The sequence below is a fragment of the Dromiciops gliroides genome, chromosome 2 (assembly GCF_019393635.1).
Source record: "Dromiciops gliroides isolate mDroGli1 chromosome 2, mDroGli1.pri, whole genome shotgun sequence".
Lineage (NCBI taxonomy): Eukaryota > Metazoa > Chordata > Mammalia > Microbiotheria > Microbiotheriidae > Dromiciops > Dromiciops gliroides.
Genome location: NC_057862.1, coordinates 657656263 through 657679469, shown reverse-complemented (window position 1 = coordinate 657679469; position 23207 = coordinate 657656263). Strand labels below are relative to the sequence as shown.

At 43.4% G+C, this 23207-nt stretch overlaps 1 protein-coding gene across 1 annotated transcript in view; it reads left to right on the top strand.

The window, feature by feature from the left end:
* The window catches only part of HYDIN (HYDIN axonemal central pair apparatus protein), a 589624-nt gene that overhangs the window by 283313 nt on the left and 283104 nt on the right, over positions 1–23207 (top strand). The window contains 1 exon segment of the mRNA XM_043981230.1: positions 16650–16749. Coding sequence (XP_043837165.1) covers positions 16650–16749 — 100 coding nt within the window.

The following is a 23207-nucleotide window of genomic DNA, read 5'->3' as shown; positions in this document are numbered from 1 at the left end:
AGTTATTTTCATCAGACAGTTTTTTAATCTCCTTTTCTATTTGGCTTTTCAAATTGTTGATATTTTTCTCATGAATCTCCTGCATCACTCTCATTTCCCTTTCCATTCTTTCTTCCTTTTCTCTACATCTTCTTTCCATTTCTCCTACTTCCTCTTCAAAGTCCCTTTTTAGAGCTTCCATGGCCTGACACTAGTTCATATTTTTCTTGGAAGCTTTGGATGTTGGAGCTTTGACCCTGTTATTATCTTCTTCTTCTGAGGATGTATTGTGGTCTACCTTTCCCCCAAAGAAGTTTTCGATGGTCTTCTGCTTTCTCTGCCTACGCATCCTGGTTTACTATTTCTTGGCTTTTAACTCCTTCTTAAAGTGTGGCGCTGCTTTCAGATCACACTGTTCAAGCTACAACATGACCTGGGGGATGGTTGGGCTTCTCCTCAGCCTGCCTGACCTCACTTTCATTTGATTTTAAACTCTCCACTGCCCCCCCCCCTTCTCGGCTCTGCTCTTGTTCTCAGCTTCAGAGGGTCCCAGGTGTTTGGGGTTGAGGAGGGGCAGGATTTAATCTCACCTGGCCTGTTCTCAGGTCCGGAGATACCCTCAGGCCTATTTACTCAGAAACCAACCAGCAAAGCTTTCTGTGGTGTGGTTCTCAGCTTCAGATGAGACTGCTCCCCTGTTCCCTCCCCCACCTGGGTCTCTGGCAGCTCAGGATTTCTTCCTGGTTGCTTGTTGGGGTGGGACAGTCGAATCTTTCCCCCCAGTCCACTGGTACCCCTGCACTTACCCCCCTGGGCCAGCCGTTCAGTCCGACCGCATGCTTGCGCTCCGTTCCAGAAGACGCCGGTGCTGCAGCCCATTCCGAGGCACTGGGGCAAGTTCCTCTGACGGGTGTTTGGTGTGTCAGCCCGATTGCAGGGTTAGGCTTTATTCGTGGCCCAGCACGGCCCCTTGAAATCTATCTGTAGCTGGAGAAAACTCTCAGCCCATATTTTTGTGTGTTTTTCTGCCCCAAGGGTTCTTTTATTGCTATTTTTGGGGTTATTGTATCAGGAGCCCTGTGCATTTAATGTCTTTCCCCAAAGCTCATCATTTTTACCTCCACAAAGTCTCTTCCATCCATTCCCTTCCCTCTGTTCACACAACCATCCCCCTTGATGAGGGTAGCATCACCTCTCACTAGGACTACTGAAATAGCTTCCTAAATGGTTTCTCTCATTCAAGTTTTGTCCCATAGCCCAGGTCTGACCTTCTCACTCCCTTACTTAATTAGCTGGAGTCCAGTGTCAATGCCTATGTTTGACCTTTAGATGTTCATGGTCTGGGCCCAACCTACTCTCCCTGTCCCTCACTTCTTAGTCTAGTTAGACTGGTTTTCTAGCTGCTCCTCACACGGGACACTCCACACCCCTTCTCCATGCCTTTGTCCTGGCTCTCGAAAGCCTAGAAGGTACTTATCGTATTTATATCTGTGTCATCTCTCCAACGGAATATAAACTCCTTAAGGTCTTGTTTCTGGCTTTAGATCCCAGGCACCCAACATAGAACCTGGCATATGATAGGTAGTTAACCAATGTGTGTTGATTGATTAAGCAGATGGGAGAGCAGATTTTGGACTATCAATCATTTGGCACATTCTGGGTGAAAATGTAAACATGAGCACAAGGATGCTCATTGAAAGTGGTCCCGGCTCATTGAGGGAAATCTCCAGCAGCCGTGGGTCATCCCTCCTCTCGTGAGCAGGTGTCACTGCTGACAAAGAAAGCCCCATGAGGAATCCAAGAACTCTAAGGTTAATTTAACCAAGCATTAAAAATGGAGAGAACCGCCTTCATGACCACATAAGGAACAGGAAAGCAGCTCGTGCAGTCACCCCAGCCTCCAGAAGGTGCAGTGCCTTTTAGCGGACAGCTCAAATGTGGTCTGTTTCATTTCCCCAAACAGACCCTGCCTGTCACCACCGCTCCACCCCGCCCCACAGGCCCAGCTCAGGGAAGAGCCCAGGTGCCTACTGAAGGACCAAGATCAAGCTTTTGGTTGTAGAAATTTTCCAGCCTCTTGCACTATTAGGCATGAGTCACATTGCAAACATGTGGGAGCTGACTCTTCAGAAATGGAAACCAGAAAGGGGAAGGGAGGACAAGGATTTGTTGTTAGCTTACTGTCCTTGACAAGTCGTAACTGTCTTGTCATGATGCTTTAGCTATTTCTCAGCCTCCCTTTATTAGTGCTGAGGCCGTCATTCTCTTCCCGCTCAGCCAAGCCTTTACCATTTGTACCCATGGAGAGCCAGTGTGGGTGGAGGGAGGATCGGGGATGTCTTTTAGAAACAGCTCATTAAATAAGCCAGCATCGGTTCTTAGAGGGGTTAGGAGAACAAAAGACCTCTCCTGGACAAGTCTGTTCTCTCCAAAGGCAGACAATAAAATCGCAAAATCATATGTAATTTAGCAAAATCCCACAGGAATTTCCATTGGATTAGAAATAAAGCTGGAGGGGCAGCTAGGTGGTACAGTGGATAGAGCACTGGCCCTGGAGTCAGGAGTACCTGAGTTCAAATTCGGCTTCAGACACTTGACACTTACTAGCTGTGTGACCCTGGGCAAGTCACTTAACCCCAATTGCCTCAAAAAAAAAAAAAAAGAAAGAAAGAAAGCTGGAGGGAAGCCTTTTCAGTACTTTGGCTAATCACTGGTCAAGTCTAAAAGACTTTCTCTACTATCTCCTTGACCATTGCTGGGAGTATAGTAAGGTTTTGAAGCAGGTGTAGCTACTTACTTTAAAAAGTTATAGGGGAAGCTAGATGGCGCAGTGGATTGAGCACTGGCCCTGGAATCAGGGAGTTCAAATCCTGCCTCAGACACTTAACACTTACTAGCTGTGTGACCCTGGGCAAGTCACTTAACCCCAATTGCCTCACTAAAAAAAAAAACCAAACCAAACCAAACCAAACCAAAACAAACCCAACAACAACAAAAAACAAAAAAACAAAAAACCCCAAAAAGTTATGGTGGAATGGAAGATCTCTTACTGTTTTGTTGGCCATGTGGCAGTTTTGTCTTATTCCATCTGGATGCTAATGAAGATGGATTGCTGGCAGTTGAATATCTTCATTTATTTCTTTACCAGTTAGTCTCCTCTCTAGATCCCTGCTCTTTGCCTCAACTGGACCCAGACTGGATATATGTCTCAGACTAGCCAGATAAGACAAGATCTTGTGGGAGTCCAACTATGCTATCCTAACTGTTGTTGTGTATGTTGGAGCTTCTAATTGTTGTCTCCTTCCTATTTGTGTGGAAGAAATCTGACTACTTTGTACACATTGTCAAGTTTTGAAAAGGAGTTTTTCTCTTCAAGGATTTTACTGATTTATAACCAAGGGAAGTATATAGTAACTGAAAAAGCTGGTGCGACTGTTTAGGGATTTTTCATTTGGATAGAACATAATGAAATTGTTCACCCACAGCATCACCAATCGCCCATTTAACTGTCATGCACCTCTGGGCCTCTACTTATTGTGCCCCCCTAGGGAGGAGTAAATAAAGGCCTGCCAGTGTGTTTGGCAAGCTCTGTAGCATTCTGTTAATTAACTATCTCACCTGAGTAAAATTCATGCAAAGCCACTTTTTCAGGTATTTTAAAGAATACAAATGTGAATGCCATTGAACTGTATTGAAATCCTAGAGTATTCCAGTTAGAACTCCACCTACTGTTGGGTGGTACATTGGGAAGATCACTGGTTCAGGAGTCAGAGGACGTGGGTTCATAGACCATCTCTGCCAGTTTCTATCTGTTTGATCTTGGCCATGTTACTTGGCTTTCTTGAGTCTCAGTTTCCTCATCTGTAAAAGGAGAAGGTCCCTTTCACCTCTAGAGCTAAGATGCAGTGACAGAATGGATCCATTGATGGGGCCTTTTACAATGTCTTATCCACCGCGGTGCTTATCTTTTCATAATTACAGTGCACTTAGGAAAGAACAGGACTCTCCCCTCTCTATCTCTAAAAGACTTTCCCTGCTCAGACCAGCTCTAATCTTGTGTATCTCTTTCCCTTCTAAGCTAAATTCCTTGAGGAAGCTGCCAGCACATCTTCCTGTCTCCTCTTCTTAACTCTTTCCAGTTCATCTTCCAATCTCATCATTAAACTGCAATTGTCCTCTCCAACATTACCAATCATTACTTAGGTTCCACATCTCACAAGTATGTCTGTCCTTGTCTGCTTTACCTCCTGGCAGCATTTGCTAGTGCTGATTTCCTCCTGCATACTTTCCCCTCCCTAGGCTTTGGTGACACTGTTTACTTCTAGTTATCCCCCGATCTAACTGAGCTGTCCACTCATTCTCTGACTTCTTTGCTGGGTCGCCATCTATATCATGCTCTCTGATGATGGGTGCCCCCAAAACCTCTTTCCTCAGCCCTCTTCTCTTTTCGTTCTATGTTCTCTTATTTGATGACCTCATCAACTCTGGTGAGTTTCATTATCATCTCTATGCAGATGATTCCCTGCCTTGTTTATCCATCCCTAGTCTTTCCCCAGAGGTTCACACCTACATTGCCACCTGTTTTTTGGATATTTTAAAAATGGATTTCCTGAAGATATTTCAAACATGTTCAAAACAGGATAAATATTACCATCTAGGGTAATACCATCCTCCCAGGCATACAGGCTGTCAACATTGGAATCATCCTTCATTTTCCCCTCTCAGCAACCTCAAGGGGGTGAGAGCCCTCTCACCCTACCCCACAAAATTACATTGTAATTCAAGCAACTGATAGGACTATAGATAGAGCACAGACTTTGGATTTGGGAAGACATGAGTTGTCAACCTTTCCTCGACACTGTGTGACCTTGAACTTCACTCTTAACCTCTGTCTACCTCAGTTTGCTCATCCATAAATTAAGGAAAATAATAGTACTTATGTTCCAGGGTTGTTGTGAGAATCAAATGAAATGTTTATAAAGTACTTTGCAAACCTTAAAGAATTATATATAAATGCTAGATAATATTGTATATTTATATGTACTTTTTATATATTTATACATGTATGTGTATGCATATTATATATATTTATACCAGATATGCATATATAAAATACCAACTACTAGTGCCCTCTACCATAGTATCTTGTATTAAGCTACTTTATATATGTGCAATTTACTTATTAATTGTATAGTTATGCACTATGCATTTTATATGCCGCTTTTCTCTTCCTCCCCCATAGAATTACAAATAGGAATCATTACAAATTGGAATCATTTCATTCTTTGTATCTCTACAGCACCTATGCCTGGCACATAACAGACACTTAAATGTTTATTGATACATGGATATGTGCATCTAGATTCAAGTTTTCCCTCTGAGACACACTGGCTGTGTAATCCTGACAAGCCACTAATGCAACTGTCCAAGGCCATTGGTTGCAGAACAATTGCTGATCTGTCCAGATAGAGGGAGTGCCCCCACCCACACCCAGGTTCTTTCCACCAATGAAATCACGGTCCAGACAAAAAAAAAAAAAAAACAGTCTGTGAGAAATGTTGACAGGGCCAGAATTGGCTTCAAGGTTAATTTCAGAAGTATTAGAGCACCTATAGGCAATGCTACAACGTGGGTATGTAAGGAAGAAAACAGTCAGTGAGCTCCATGAGTGGTTTGGGCATTTGCAAATGAAACCCTGCTTGGAAATGACACATTGAGTTCTCTCTGAAGGGAAAGGGAGTTTCTCACACTTTCACTTTCTCTCCCCCCACCCCATTTCTTTCTGAGGGTCCCTTGTAGAGTCAGAGAACCTCCTCCAAAGACCTCATCCTCCAAGTAGAGTCTGACATTCTTTCCCCAGTAATTTGGAGACTTTTGAAGGGCTCCAGGCACAGTTGGGGGGGTGGGGGGGCTTGCCCTTGGATGATCTCCATGGCAACCACACAACATTAGCAGTCCCAGATTAGGAAGGGCTAACGTCTCAGGCTCACTCATGTGGCCCGACTCTTTGATTTAGGATTCCAACACCCCCTGCCCCCCCCCACCTTAGGAGATTCCATCACCTTAGAGAAGGACTCATTTTTAAGTACGTCTCATAGTCAGAATGGAACTTGAAGCTATTGAAGTGGTCATTGAGCAAGGGAAGGCTTCAGAAGGAAATGGAAGGAGCAAATAGAATTCTTTTTTCTTTTTAGAAAGAGTAGCAAGTTTTGACTTTGATAAAACCCAAAGATCTTGATCTTAGTTCTAGGTAAGATCCTTAAATGAGTCATTAGAAATGACCTAGAACCTTTTCCTAAGGCAGCTAGGTGGCACCATGGTGCACAGAGAGCACCTGGTCTGGAGTCAGGAAGACTCATTTTCCTAAGTTCAAATACGGCCACAGACACTTACTAGTTGTGTGACCCTGGGTAAGTCATGTCACCTCTGTCTGCCTCAGTTTCCTCAACTCCAAGATGAGAATAATAATAGCCCCCATGGCCCAAGTTTTATTAGAATCAAATGAGAATATCTGTAAAGTACTTTGCAAACCTTAAAGCATTATGTAAATGCTAGTATTATAGATATTATTATTATTGTGCTTATTGAATTGTTGAAATCATTGAACTGAGAGGAAAATAAGCCACAAGTCAGGTTTCATTATGGAATTACATAAGAATATATCACACCATTAGAACTTTGTTGCTGCTAAAGAATCTTATTTTCTCCTTTTCCCTGCCCCCCACTTGCACTGCTGTTTGGTTGGGTTTTTTTGTTTTTTTTTTAAGTGATGCAAAAAAAAATGAGAAAATAAACTCCCCTTCCCCCTGGCCCTCTAAACACATATATTCTATGAAATAACTGTGCCTGCAACAAAGTGTTAATCCTGGAATTGTATTTTTATATCATATTCACATATTTGGGTTTTGTTTTGTTTTGTTTTTAATTGGTGTTAGGTAACACGTGATTTTTTAAAAGGGCAAAATGTTTTCAGGATTTGGATTTTTTTTCCTTTTGAAATGTCCCTTTTAAAAATTTTTTTTATCGTGAACTAAATGAAGAGAATGTTGTTGCTCTGGTCCTTTTAACAAGCCCTGAAATGGGAACCTAAGAAAACAGCTGCAGAAAAGGAGATGTTTGAGATATCAGGACTTAAATGACATGTTGTTGGGGTTTTTTTAAATTTTAAAACTGGTGATGTACTATGCTTAGGGAGAGTTCTAAACCTTTCCTATTTACCTCCAGGAAGGGTAAATAAATTCCTCAACTCTTGAGTTTGGGAGCAAGGGTCATTTTTATGTTGAAAATGAGTTTGTGTCCATAGCTTGGCCTTACCAAAGCAGAAAGAGTGTGGGAAATGTTAAAAGCGTGTTTTTCTGAACAGCAACACATGCAAGAAGATTTTGTATTACTGCCCCTGCATACAATACTTGAATTCTTAAATTTCCTTTGGGGGGAAAAAAGGATTTTGAAACCACGAAGTGTTTTAAAGAAATTAAGCCTGTTTAAAAATTTTTGTTTTTCTTTTCCTATTTCTTTTTTTCTCCACTGACAGTGTCCTCTGTTCAATTCCTGACTCTTGAACTACAATAAATGGTGATCTTACATTCACACACACACAAAAAAGAATATATCACACCAGACCAATGGATTTTTTTTAAATGACCAAGGAGAAAAGGATAATAGATATTTTGGTATTTTAAAATATATTACTTTGTGCTCAGTGTTATGCTAGGTACTATATGGAACATAGAAATAAATAAGACAGGGGCAGCTAGGTGTTACAGTGGATAGAATACTGGCCCTGGATTCAGGAGGACCTGAATTCAAATTCAACCTCAGACACTTAACACTTTAGTAGGTGTGTGACCGTGGGCAAGTCACTTAACCCCAGTTGCCTCACCAAAAAAAAAAAAAAGAAGAAGAAGAAAAGAAAGAAAGAAGACAGGATCTGTGTCCTTAAGGAGCTGACAATCTGCTAAAGCAGATGAGAAATATACACAGACAGCTGTAGTATGAGACAGTAGGTGATAAGTGTCATGGGTAGTACAAGAAAATACTATGGGGGCTCAGAGAAAAGGGGGAGAAGAGGCTGGAGAGAGACAACAGACAGACAGACGCCACTTCCAGTTGATGTGATCAGGATGTCATCCTGAAGGAGCTGATAGTAAAGCCAGGCCTTGAAAGGATAGGATGCCCACCAAGGCCAGCGGTGGTTTCTAGAAAGAAGAAATCATGTCATTCAGTCACTCATTCCAACTGTTTAGCACCTGTGAGGTTCTCCTGCAAAGTGCAAAAGAGCAGAGTGTTCAGTAGACATTCTTCTTCACTTCCAACCCCATTTTTGGTCATGACTATGGTGATAATTCATAGACTGTGGTTCTCGGGCCAGTCATTTTTAAAGTGGAGTTATCTATAATGGCAAAGTGATGGCCATAATCCTGGGAAATGCCCAACAGCAGAGCAGCATAGCTATTGCTAGAAACATCTGAAGACTGGGTGCTGTATTACAGAACTTACTCCCCCCCCCCAATCCCATCTCTGCATTTAACTGAATGGGCTTCCCTTATTTGTGCCTTTGTGACATTTGGTTTTTCTGCCTTCAGAAAAAAAAGCAGCCACATCTCCCCTTGGGGATAGGAGTAAGTCTGTTACAAACATGACAGGACTGCGATGGCTCAGCACCTAGAGTCAGTCGTCCTTAGTCATTTAAATCCAATTCAATTCAACAAGCATTGACTGAGCTGCTACTACATGCAAAGCCTTGTGTTGGGTATTGAGGATATAGTGATTGAAACCACATGGAGTCTAATGGACAGAAAACCCAGCACCTCTCCTTTTTCCCTCAACAATCCACCCACCCACAACTGTGATTCAGGGAGCAAAAGCTAAGTGACAGGTGGCTGATAAATGAGAAATTTGGGGAGGGAATAGATCATTTTCACCTGGGGGGAGTTAGAAAAGACTTTTTGGAAAAGATGGCATCTGAACTGGGCCTGGAAGGAAGGCTTGGCAATTGATCAGTTGAGTTGGGAAGAGAAGGAGTCAATGGGGACCCCTCCATAACAAGCCTGGGAGACTGTTTTTTTTTTGTTTTTTTTGTTTTGTTTTTTTAGTGAGGCAATTGGGGCTAAGTGACTTGCCCAGGGTCACACAGCTAGTAAGTGTTAAGTGTCTGAGGCCAGATTTGAACTCAGGTACTCCTGCCTCCAGGGCCGGTGCTCTATCCACTGCACCACCTAGGTGCCCCAGGAGACTGTTACCATTAGTAGAAATAGATAAGTTAGCAGATGGGCAGAGTTAGTGAGGAGGATCAGTTCAGTTTTAGATATATTGAGTTTGAGGCACCCAAAGACCATGCAGGTGGAATTATCCAGTAGGAAGATAGACATAAAGAAATGAAGGTGGAAAATAATAAGATACTTTTATTAAAAAAAGAAAAAAGAAGAAGTTAAGGGTTCTGGGAAGGAGAGCTAGGGGGTGGAGAGAACAATGTGAGAATCAGCTACAGGTGGTTATTGAAGCCCCATGAGTGGATGACATCACCAAGGAGAGAGAGAGAGAGAGAGAGAGAGAGAGAGAGAGAGAGAGAGAGAAGAAGAAGAAGAAGAAGGAGGAGGAGGAGGAGACCACTTGGCTTAATTCATGTTTAGGGATGGGGTCATAGAGTTAGGGCTGAAATGGGCCTTAGAGACCACTTAGTCCTGTCTTTCCATTGTATCAGTGAGAAAACTGAGCTCCACAGAAGCTGGATGCTCAAGATGACACAGGCAGTAGGTAGAACAGCTGGGTTTCTGACCCAGGCACCAAGACTCCAGTGTCCTTTCCATGACGTCAGGTTGGGGGAAGGTGAGCCTTGGTCAAGGAGAAGGTGCAATGAGAATGTAGAAGAACTTGAAGAATACAATGTCACCAAAGCTAAGGAAGGAGAGTTTTTCTTGTCAAAAATTGTAAAGAAGTCAAGGCGGTGGAGAAGAAAACCGGAAGAGCATTAGATCTGGGGATGGGGAAGCAATCAACGAATGGCCTTGCAAAGAGCATTTTTATCAGTGAGGATGGAAGCCCATCCCACTCTACAGAGTTCACAGCTGGGGACACATTGATAACTGCAGTTGTTTTTCAAACCCTTCCTCCTCTTCTGAATGATTCTGCGGATCCAGATTTTGTTGTACTTCTTCCCATCCCCTCGAGGGGCTTCATGCTTTTCAGTTCTTGAGAAGTGAACAGGACACACCGATGGCCAGTTCTGAGGTTTTCTGGATTCTTGAATGTGCCAACATGTGGCTGCTATAAATAAACCGGTGCAGAAAAACCTGGGCTGTGGGTGGGGAACAGGACCATGTCCCACATGTTTACTTCTTCAAATAGAAAACAAACAGTATTTCAGTGCCCCATTTTGCATTTGCTATAACAGATTCATTAAGGTTCAATTGGCACTGAATAAAATTTCATATGAGTTTCATTAGGTGTTAAACTATAATGAGCATTTGCCATCATCCGGGTTAAAGAAAGAACTATTCGAAGTATTAAAATGATAGGAAATCAGAGCCAGAAGGAACCTTAGAGATAGTCTTTTTTTTTGTGGGGCAATAAGGGTCAAGTGACTTGTCCATGGTCACACAGCTAGTAAGTGTCAAGCATCTAAGGTTGGATTTGAACTCGGGTCCTCCTGAATCCAGGGCTGGTGTTTTATCCACTGCACCACCTAGCTACCCCCTAGATATCATTTCATTCAATTCCCCCTTTTTACAGATCAATACACTGAGACTCAAAGAGAACCGATTTACCCAAGATCATTCAACTGATTAAAGCAGCAGATCTGGGGTTAGAACCCAGGGCTCCAGGCTCTCCCAGTCTAGTTGTCCCCCACTTGGCAAGCACCTTGTGACACCAAAAATAATACTTTGGGGATTATTGGAGAAGCATGAAGTGAACCCAGGATCAGAGTAAATTCATTGCATGCCTCATACTCTAGAAATAAGCTTCCATTTGGGGACAGACTGGTTTTCAGCCTGCCTACTTAAAAACACAGAGAGGAGATTCATGGCCAGGTGGCCCTGGAGGTCTCTCCCATCTCTAACATTCTGTGATTCATTAATGCCTCCAACTTTTCACACGAGGAGTCGACACACTTTCAAGATAAGTTGATAAGAGATGGCCTTGGCATCAAAGCTGGTTAGCCAAAAGAGAGACACCTCCCGAATCCACATGACTGGAAAGGGATGCGATCATGTCCTGAATTGAAGAGAACCCCACCCCGCCGGGTTCTACAATCATGTCGGTACTAAAGGCTGTGGGCTCTAGGTGCAGGAGCTCTCAGTTCCAGGACTCGATGTCCCAATGGCTCCCTTACTGATCGATAGGAATGTTGCCTGAAGAATGTCCTTGGTGAGGCTGATTAAGTTCATAAATAAAACCAAGTGGTTCCTGGTTCTCTGTCTTCTCTCCTCTTGTTTTGGTGTCTGCATTTTAAACTGCTTTGTTCCCTTCTCTGCTCTTGACTCTGGCAGTTTGTTCATTTCCAGCCAGACTAGAAATAGAATATGCATTGGGGACTGTCTGAACCTGGAGCCTAATTATTTATCACATTGTCTTTCCTCGGTTCTCCATTTAGTTGGTGGAAATGTGTTTCTGTGTTACAGGTTTGGAATGGAATCATTACTTATGATCATCTAGTCCCATTTATAAGAGTCATAGGAAAACCATAGGTTATTAAGGGCCTGCTTTCCTTCTTTGTTTCAAGCTTATTCAAAGTAAGATTTTAGGGATTGTTGTTCTGGTCTTTCCAGGTGGTATGTATTCATTTGTGTTAGAGGAATCACTCACTCCTTAAAAACCAGTTGCTGAGTGCCTGATATGTAAGATGCACTCTGTGATAGGTGCTCGGAGTGCAAAGGTCAGAAGTCAAGAGCTTCCACTACAATATGGAGGCATAAGAGTCATTTAGGTAAACACAACAACATGTAGAATGCAACAGGGGCAAAGAATAGACACGGGTAGTGTTATAGGGAAATAAGAGAAGGAGAAGATTAAGTTTGAGCTGGTAGGGAAGGAGGGGTCATGAGCAAGGGAGCACCTGCTTTGTACTCTGAAGGAAAAGAAGGATTTCCTAAGGCAGGGGAGCCCTCTGAAGATGGATGGCAGCAGGAGATGGAAAGATAAGCCTGGAAGGAAGGATTATGAGAGCAGTCATCTGAAATAAGGGTGGAAAGACAGGTTGAGGCAGATTGTAGAGAGTCTTAAATGACCAAACTAAGGAGTCTGAGTTTTAGCCTAGAGGCCATAGAAAGCTTTTGAGTAGAATAATTGGTCAAAGTTATTTTGGCAGATTAATTGCAGAGCTGAGCAACCAGAGTGTGAAAACGAGTTAGGAGGTATATAATAGTCTAGGTGAGAGCTGTTCAGGGACCAGGGTGCTGGCAGGCGAGTGGAGAGAAATAGATGATGAAATTGAAAGAGACCCTAGAGCTAGAATCAGCATGACTTCAAAACTGATTGGGTAAGGGAAGGAAATAAGCATTTATTAAGCACCTACTATATGCCAGACACTGTGCTAGATACCTTTATAAATATTATCTCACTGTGTGTGTACCTTAGGAGGTAGGTGCTATTATCTCCATTTTACAGATGAGGACACTGAGGCAGACATTAAGTGACTTGGCCAGGGTCACACCTGGGAAGTACATGAGGCTGGATTTGAATTTAGGTCTGCATCTGTATCCACTTTGCTGCCTAGCTGTGTTGGAGGGAATAGAAAGAGTCAAAAATAACTCCAAACATGCCCATTTCTTCGCCATCCTCAAAAAGCCTTCACTTAATCCTTCCATCCTCACTACTGTCCTATATCTCTTCTGCCCTGTTTGACTAAATTCCTTAAAAAGGCTTCCACTTTTTCCCCTTTCCCTGACTTCTTAACCCTTACAATCTGGCTTCTGACCTCATCACTCCACCAAAGCCGCTCTCTCCAAAGCTACCAGTTGTCTCTTAGTTGCCAAACTTAGTTGCCTTTTCTCAATTCTCATTCTCCATGACCTCTCTGCAGCCTTTGACACTGTTGACCTTCTCCTTCATACTCTCTTGGTTCTCTCAGACTCCTCCTCAATCAATCAATCAATCTATATTTATTTAGTGCTTACTATATGGTAGGCAGTCCATGCCCTTTAACCAAAGGCGACCCATAGGTCTCTGCCCTGGACCTTCTTCCCCCCTCCTTCTATAACTCCTTCACGTGTTGGTCTTATTGGTTTCTATGGATTTATTTACCATCTCCCTGTTGACAATCTGCCTCTCTCACATCTCCAGTTGCCTTTCAGACATCTCAAACTGGAGGTCCAGGAGACTTCTTAAACCCAATATGTCTAAAATTGAACACATTTCCCCTTAAACCTCTCCTATTACTATTGAGGGCAAACACCATCCTCCCAGCCCCCCAGACTCACAGCCTAGGAGACATCTCTCACTCTCTCTTACCCCTCCCCCATATCCAGTCTTTTGCCAAGTCCTGTTGATGTCCCTTCTGCAGTATCTCTCGAATGTGGCTCCTTCTCTCCTTTGACACTGCCCACACCCTAGTACAGGCTCTCATCACCTCACCCTGGATCATTGCAACGTCTGCTGGGGGGTCTGTCTGCCTCCAGTCTCACTCCACACCAATCCATCCTCCATTCGATCATCCAAGAAATCTTCCCAAAATGCTGGTCCCACCTTGTCATCTTACTCTACCCCCAACTAGGTACACTCCAGGGGCTTCATTAAAAAAAAAAATTGGGTGGGGCAATGAGGATTAAGTGACTTGCCCAAGGTCACACAGCTAGTACATGTCAAGTGTCTGAGGCTGGATTTGAACTTGGGTTCTCCTGAATCCCCTGCACCACCTAGCTGTCCCTCTCCAGGGGCTTCAAATGCCTCTAGCATCAAGCACAAAATCCTTCAGCCTTCAAAGCCCTTCATAACCCAGCCCCCTCCCACTTTTCAGTCTTCTTAATCCCAATGCATACTCTTTGATCCTCTGACACTGGCTTCCTGACACTCCATTTCTTGTCTGGGCAATTTCTCTGGCTGTCCTCCTTGCCTGGAAGACTCCCCCTCCTTATTTCTACCTCTTGGCTTCCTTTAAGTCCCAGCTAAAATCCTGCAACCTTTCCTAACTTCTCTTGATTCTAGAGCCTTTCCTCTCTCAGGTACTTCCATTTATCCTGTCCATGGCTTGTTTGTACTCATTTGCCAAGTCCTGTTGATGTCCCTTCTGCAGTATCTCTCGAATGTGGCTCCTTCTCTCCTTTGACACTGCCCACACCCTAGTACAGGCTCTCATCACCTCACCCTGGATCATTGCAACGTCTGCTGGGGGGTCTGTCTGCCTCCAGTCTCACTCCACACCAATCCATCCTCCATTCGATCATCCAAGAAATCTTCCCAAAATGCTGGTCCCACCTTGTCATCTTACTCTACCCCCAACTAGGTACACTCCAGGGGCTTCATTAAAAAAAAAATTGGGTGGGGCAATGAGGATTAAGTGACTTGCCCAAGGTCACACAGCTAGTACATGTCAAGTGTCTGAGGCTGGATTTGAACTTGGGTCCTCCTGAATCCCCTGCACCACCTAGCTGTCCCTCTCCAGGGGCTTCAAATGCCTCTAGCATCAAGCACAAAATCCTTCAGCCTTCAAAGCCCTTCATAGCCCAGCCCCCTTCCACTTTTCAGTCTTCTTAATCCCAATGCATACTCTTTGATCCTCTGACACTGGCTTCCTGACACTCCATTTCTTGTCTGGGCAATTTCTCTGGCTGTCCTCCTTGCCTGGAAGACTCCCCCTCCTTATTTCTACCTCTTGGCTTCCTTTAAGTCCCAGCTAAAATCCTGCAACCTTTCCTAACTTCTCTTGATTCTAGAGCCTTTCCTCTCTCAGGTACTTCCATTTATCCTGTCCATGGCTTGTTTGTACTCATTTGTCTGCTTGTTTTCTCCCCCACTAGACTATAAACTCTTTGAGGGCAGGGACTTTCTTCTGCCTCATCTTGTACCTCCCATGTAACATGGCTGACTGACCAATATGAATTTAAGACACCTAAAGGAAGATATTACAATATTCCTAAACGATCCATTTTACTATGTTAGAATCCTATTGGAATAGGAATTCTCATTGCTAGACCAGTTCAAGCTTGGACTTTTCCTTTAATCCCCTTTCTTACCTGGCTATGGGACCCCTGGTCCAGCAAGGCCAGTAGTCTGTGTCAGGCAGTGGCACCAAGGTGTTTGGGGCAAACTGCCTCAGTTTACTCAGTTTACAAGGAGACCACCAAGTCAAGCAGAGACAGATTTATTACATTCCTGCAGGAATAGGCAAACTCAATAACTGAGTCGCAATAGCTAATACATGCCTTGACCTTTTATAGGAATGTTGGTCAGAGGGGAAGTCCCCATGCACACTAGGGCGAGCTCACAATCTAACATCTAATCCTGTCTCACCCAGGGTGCGTGTTTAGCTTGTGATCAATGTATGGAGACATGCATACGTGTTCCAGGAACAAGGGGGAAAAGGGGAGGGGGAACAAAGTCAAACCGAAGGAAGAGGGAACGGGGGAGTGACAGTCAGATGTTTCAGATCTCACAGTTCCCACTGATTCCCCTCTCCTGACCCCCATCTCTAAAGATATTCAACTTGAATAACAGGAAGAGTCACTCAGGTATTTCAGCATTGTTTTGTAGTCGTGTTAATTTTAGAAGAATGACAGGGTTAAAATTTATCTTCTGCTATGTTGGGAAATCAAAGAAATAGAATAAAGAATAAAAGAATAATCCATTGTTGGGACCCTAGGGTCAAGGGGATTCTGCTCTGAGAAAAGAGACATGTCACTTAACATCTGGTCTCAACTCAATTGCCACATCCTGTGCCGAGCCCTGTGATCGCCTGCCCTTTCTTCTTGAGTCCCAAGTATTGAATTGGTGGGCAAACTCCCCAACCCACTTAACAGGGACTAGGGTTCTGACACATGATGGATTCCAGACAAAACTAATATGTAGCTGACAAGTGGGGAGACTGAGCAGAAGTAAAAATGCTGTTAATTGGCAATAAAACTTAAAGGAGACAGGGAGAATTTGACAAGCAATAAACTTTTAAACTAACTATACTGAGGCGGGGCTGGGTATCTTCCAGACCCGATCCTCAGAGTTTAATCTGACTCAAATGCATAATCATCTCATACAAAGGGAAAGAAGGAACAAACCGGAACCTTGGATCTTGTTTGCATCCATCTCCCAGTCCAGAAATGTGTCCCGAACGTCTTGTTTCCTGAACTTATTTAAGCCCGTTTGAAATGAATTACAGTTTTAATTTGCGCCACCACTTGAGGTACTCTACCTCATAGCACTCTCTGAGATATGCTAGGTTGTATTTCATCTGGGTAAAACTGTATCTCCTTGTCATGATTTTTAAAATGTCCTCATCATGGGGCAACTAGGTGGTGCAGTGGATAAAGCACCCGCCCTGGATTCAGGAGGACCTGAGTTCAAATCCAGCCTCAGACACTTGACACTTACTAGTTGTGTGACTCTGGGCAAGTCACTTAATCCTCATTGCCCTGCAAAAAAAAAAAATGTCCTCGTCATACTTTAAGGGATTCTAATCTGGAGTCCATTTCAGAGATGGGGCTTCCTTTGATTGTCCAGTGATTTTTTTTTTCTTCTTTCAGGAAGGCGAGGTTTGGCCCAATTCAACAACTCCAGTCAGTGTGACCTTTTACCCTCGGGAAGCCAGGCTCTATCAGCAAACAATTTACTGTGACATTTCAGGTACAGAGCAGCAGGTGGAGGGTGGGGATGGGAGATTTCAGATGGGAACCAAGGGGTCAGAAGGCTCAGACGCAGAGGTCATGGCTCACCTGTGCCCTCTGTCACAGCAGGCTAGCTGGGTTTTAGTCTGTTCCTGTAACACTGTCATGGTTATTTGTGGAAAGAAAAGACTTATAGCAGTTGCACAATATTGTTCAAGTTCCTTCGAGGCCTAAAAGGTGACAGGGATAGGGGGGTTGTGGTGACCTTGAATGCTCCATATGAATCCGTAGTGTGATCTGGCAGACAAGAAAACAAATGTAGCCTTGGGCTGTGGTGAGAGGCAGGGTGTGGAAGACTATGAGGGTGAGCGTCCTCCTGTTTTCCGACCTGGTTGTGTCCTCTTAGGCACCAGTGTTCTGGAAAGATTTCAGAGGGTAGCAGTCAGGATGCAGAAAGTCCAGTGTTTATGCCACAGGCTGGTGGGCCGAAGTACTTGGGGATCTTTGTGCTGAATAAGAGAAAGCTTAGGGAGGACGTGATCACTGTTGTTAAGTACTTGAAGAACCCCCATGTGGAAGGATCAGACTCATTCTTCTTGGCACTGGAGGGAAGAACCAGGAGCGATTAATTGGTGGAAGGTGCAGGGACACATTTAAGCTTTATTTCAGGGAAAAGCAGCAACTTTTAGAGCTATACAAAAGGGCAGTGGACTCATTCCAGTGCCAGTGGGTTCCCATGTCCTTTGGAGGACTGCAAGGTGATGTTCAGTGACCACTTGTTGGGTTTGTTGTAGAGGAGATTTTTGTTCAAGCATGGGTTGGCCTAGGTGGTCACGGAGGGCTTTTATAACCCTAATATTCCATGAAAATTCTGTCTAATTGTGTCAAAACCACGTGTCCCAGGATGAACAGGAATAGACTGTCTCCCTGCCCCCGTCAGTGGATACTGCACAAAGGATGGTGGGTTTAAAAGGCAAGGAACCACCTGGCTTACATCTGAGGAACCCTCCGAGGCCAGACTGACCTCTCATTTGAAAAACCCTTTGGCATGTGGGATGGATTCAGCCCCTCACCAACCACCAAGAGATTGTGATGGGCTGGGAGGGATCCCTGCTTCATCCAGGTCCCTCCTACCTGCAGGGTGTAGTCCCTAGTGTATTTCCCAAGGGAATCCAGAGCGGATCCTATGAGGGTGTTTATGGGTCACAGGGACTCTGGGGGGGTTGGGGGTTTGGCGTTCTGCAGCACCGTCTACAGATGCCTTGTGTTTCATGTGCATCAAAGGGAGCCCTCTGCCAACTCCGTGCCTGGAAGCCTCTCCCTCCTCATCTCCACCTTCCTGCTTCTCTGGCTTCCTTTGGGCTCCAGCTAAAATCTCACCTTTCCTGCTCCCTCCTTAATGCCAGGGCTGTCCTTGGGTTGTTTTTCTCCAATTCACCCTGCCTGCAGTATGTGTGCAGCTGCCTCCCTCTTTAGACAGCGAGGTCCTGGGGAGCAGGGCCTTCTCTTTGTATTTCCAGCACTTGGCACCATCCCTGGCACAGTGCTAAGGCCCCTAATAGTTTATTGACTAAACTCCTGATTCTGCTAAGTTCCTTTGGCCCTCGGCTTCCTGGGGATACTACAATTAACTGTATTCTGGGATCTTTCACCACTCTGAACATTTTCAAATAGCATATGACTGGTTACTATTGTCCCCTTGATATCTTTATCTTTAATGGAGTTTATCTTTTATCTTTTGTTTTCACATCCCTAATATCTCTCCATGTCCCACCCCACCCACCAAGCACCAAACACAGCCCTTCCTTAAAAACAAAGACTATAAAAAGAGGGAGAGGGGGAAAACCATCAGAACTAGCCATCTTGAGAAAGATCCACATTATTATAGGTAAAGTTCCAAACCACCTTCACCAGAGCCCTTGCAGAGGAGTTGAGAAAGGAACACCCTCATGTTTCTTCTCTAGGCCAAGATGGGCTGTTACAATTTCACAACACTCAGCTTCACCTGTATTACAGCCCATTACTTGTATGGGTCATTTCATTTGGAAGCCTGGCTCCTGCTCTAGTGATCCCATCAAGCTCCAATGTGCTGAATAGTACATTCCCTCTTAACTTAACATTCTAAAATGCACCTGGCAGGAAAGTCCTTTTGTTTATAAAGTAATTGCATACCACAGTATAAGTCCAATAAGGGCTACCATTAAGATAACTTCAGAGGAAGAAGAGATGAGATGGAGATGCAGCAGCAAATAGATCTTTTTAAGGCACAGCCTTGAAGGGGAAGTGGGAGGTCTATTGGAAGAGATGAAGAGCAGGGCATTCAGATAAAGGGGGGATTAAATGCACCAGTGATTTCTTAGCTCCTGGCCCTATCAACTAATTAATCATCAATTAATAAGAAATGAACATGCAAACCTTAGAGTGCTATATAAATGCTAGCGATTGTTATTAATGATATTAACTATCAACTATTAATTTAATAATAACAACAATATTGAGGGGCATTTAGGTGGCACAGTCAGGAAGAACTGAGTTCAAATTTGACCACAGACACTAGTTGTGTGACCTTGGACAAGTCACTTCACCTCCGTTTTTCCTCATCTATAAAATGAGGATAATAAAAGCATCTATCTCTTAGGGTTGTTATGAGGACAGCACAGTGGCCAGCATATAGTAAGTGCTATATAAAAGTTAGTCATTATCATCACCATCATAATTACTGTGTGCCTAGGACTATTGTGGGGACAGTGAGACACACAAGACCAATAAAAACAGTCTCTACCCATGAGGAATATCATGTTTTATGCACCAAATCCCATGCTTTCAACTCGACTTTTGCATATTAACATATAATTTGGTGAACATCTGAGACACCCTTGAAATGGAATCTTCAAGATGAAGCACCATAACATTAGTGACTCTTATTTCAATGACACGTTAAGGTTCATAAGCTTTAAGGTGAGATGAGTATTGCAAGCATTACCATCCCCCCTCTACAGATGGGGAAGCCAGCACCTTGGCCACAGTGCTGACTTGAGTCCAAATCCTCTAGTCATGCCGATGTCAACCACAGTCACAGAACTAAGACAGGGTTCCCAGGGTTCAAGGCAGGACCACACTGAAACCACAGGGGAGAAAACACAATATTTTTAAAGCCCTCCAGATTCACTCACATTTTGCAGCCCTAAGTGAACAGAAATTCTTCCTTCCCGCTACCTTAATCCTTCCCACTGTGGCTTCAGCTTAGTTCCTCTTGTTATCTTTTCCACACATAATTGATATTCTTGCTTTTGAAAAATGGAGTTTGAAATCGTGATAGGTTAAATTCTGTTGTCAGGTTGAATGGGTAGGATATGCACTTTGAATGCAGATAAATGTATTAATATGGAAAGGATATCACTCACTCTCATTATTCTTAGAGGTCAAATACTTTGAAATAATTAGTGGTGCCAAAGAAAACCTTTTGGCCCACTCTTATTATAACACACCTCAATATATAAATATATACTTTTTAATGTAAAGTAGTCAAGTTAACAGATGGAGAAAGCTTTGGATCTGACAGTTATAAATCGGCCCCGCTGTTTATTCCATGATCTGTTTACAATTTTCTTTCTTGGCTGCCCTGAAAGTGTGATCTATTTTCAAGATACTTTTCTTTGGACCAGAGAAATACAGCTTATTATCAATAGACTGGAGCCATTAGAATAATAGGGTGGGCAAGGAAAGAGCTAAGCCTTTTTTTTTTTTAATATGGTTTCAGTTCCTTTGTTGAATTCCTTAGAGACTTATTAATGAAGTAGCCACTGGAAAGAAACAACACTAATTAGCCCAAACTAATGTTGCACATCAGCCAACACAAGGGTCAGTTATCAGTAAGAAATATTCATGGGGTGAGTAAGTAGGATTAAAGTTTAAATTTCATCTCTGCTTCTACAAGATGGTTATAAATAAAACCTCCCTTTGACTTGTGGGGGAGGGGAGGGTGACTGCTGTTGGAGGTGAGGGCAGGTATGTGTGTATGGGTGTGGGGATACCCATTTCCAGCCTCATCATAGAGCTGGGAGGGACCTCTGAGATCATTGAATCCAACCTCTTCACTGGAAAGAAGAGGAAACTGAGGCCCAAATCAAATCATTGACCTGAGCAGTTGACTTTCTTGTGAATGTTTTTGTTAGTTACATCCAGATCAAATACACAAGTATTTAGTGAATGCTTCCTATGAAAAAGACTCTGTTGTAGGGGGTCTAAAAGTGCCAGACATAGTTCACATCCCCCAAGAGGGAGCCTATGAGAAAAGGTCATAAATGTAGAGAAAGCAAAGTGATATTAGACAACATAAGAAATTTAAAGAGGACATAAAGTTAGAGCAAGAAAATACATTAGGGGTTATCCGATCCAGCTGCCTCATTTTACAGATGAGGAAAATGAATCCCAAAGAAATTAAGTGGCTTCCACAAGGGCACATAGATAGGATTTGAATACAGATCCCCTGCCGAACCAAGGTCTCCTTCCATTGTACCATGTCTCCTCCCATGCCACAGGTATTACGGAAGCACTGAAAATAAATGTGTGATGACATGTACTTGTCTGTAGTATATCAGTCATTTTATTAATGGCAACTTCTAATGGTGCTTCCAAAGTACTTTTATTGTGTTACATTGTGTAACACATGCTTGAACTCACTATTTGAGCGCTCCAAAAAACATTGAAATAATGCCATAGGACAATGCCTGGAGCAACATTGTATAACACAGGCTTGGGGCTACTCTCCCAAAACTCTGTCTGGCAAAATCCCCAAAGGGTGATTGGTTGCCTCTCCCCTGGAGTTCTTAGGGTAACCATGAAGGTCGGGGAGTAGTTTCATAATACTAAAACCCACTAAAACAACTATCAGTATGCTGTCCTCCATTGATTATCAGTTGATGTTAGTAGCCAGCCGGGCTTAATGAGCTTTTTAGAAATGGGCATTTGCTAAAGGATTGATATGAATACCACCACCTCCCCTCCATCCCCATACCTGCAGCACATTCTCCCATAGCTACATAATTCAGGGGAAAGTAGTTCTTATGCTAACTCACAACTCCTGGTTCCTGGACATCCTTTTCTCCCCTTCCTGGGGTCCTCACCAAGCTCCCCTTTGGCATGACAGAGTTTCTTTTCTAGACTCCTTCTAGAGCATGAAGCAGTCTTTCCCAGTGTCTAGTTTGTTCCAGTCATTCTGGGATACCCATGGGAAGTCCAAAACCTTCCAAGCCTATTAATTCAATAGGTATCTTCTCAAGTCATTAAGGTAGGTGGTTTAGGGCAGGGCTTCTTAACCCTTTTCCACTCGAGACCCCTCTTTCCCTGAGAAATTTGTATGCAACCTTGAGTATATAGGTATATAAAATAGATAAACATAACCTTTCACTGTGGCCAAATTTTTTGCTACCTCCACATTGTTACACTACCTCATATGAGGTCACAACCTACAGTTTAAGAAGCTTCGGTTTAAGTGAGGTGGGGTGATTAGCCGAATGAATCTACTTCCTCCCTTATAAACAGGTGGCATGAATAGTAGATACGGTCCCTTTCACAAGGAATTGACATTCTGAATGTCACAATGCTAAAGCCACAGTCCTGATCTGAAAAGGTTGTTCTCAGGTCCAATGAGGGATAATTTAACTCCATACTCATTTACTCTGAGCCTAGTATGTGCGAGGTAGGGCACTTCTGTATCAAAGTTACTGGAAGGCCAAGGGAGGAACACTTTTCATCTCAGAGTCTTAGTAAAATCTCTCATTTTAAATATTGAATCAACTCTTTCTCCAGCACGCGCGCGTGCACACACACACACATACACACACACACACACACACACACACACACACACACACACACTCCCCCCCTCTCTCTGGGTCTTTCTTTTCTTCTCTTCTCAAGAATTTGTAGCTCAAAGCTGCAATAAAAACTGTTCTCTAAAGATAAGAAACTAGTAATACTTCAGTTCCCTAAAGGTAAGATACATCTCCAAAGCCAACTAAATTATCATTCCTGTTGCCCAATGTAAAGAGATTCTGCAGTAATCCTGACTTGGCAAGCAGGTGACAATGTGTAAGGCAGAATCTGGTCAGAGAGGGGTGAAGAGGAGGTGGGGATAAGTAGAGGGAAAATAATGCAGGTTCAGTCAATCAACAAGCATTTAATTAAGCACTAAGGTAGAAGGAAAAGGATCCCTGCCCTCAAGAAGCTTACATTTTTTTTCCCCAGAGGAGACAACCTGTACATATAGAAACACATACACACACACACACACACACACACACACACACACACACACACACACACACACATACTAGTTGGGTCACGGGGATCTGAGAGAATAGGGAAAGGCCTATGTAGAAGGCTCTGTTTGAGCTGAGCTTTACAGAAAATTAGTCATTCTAAAAGGCAGAGGGACAAGAGCCTGAAGAAAGGCATGAGGCAGGGTATGGAGGG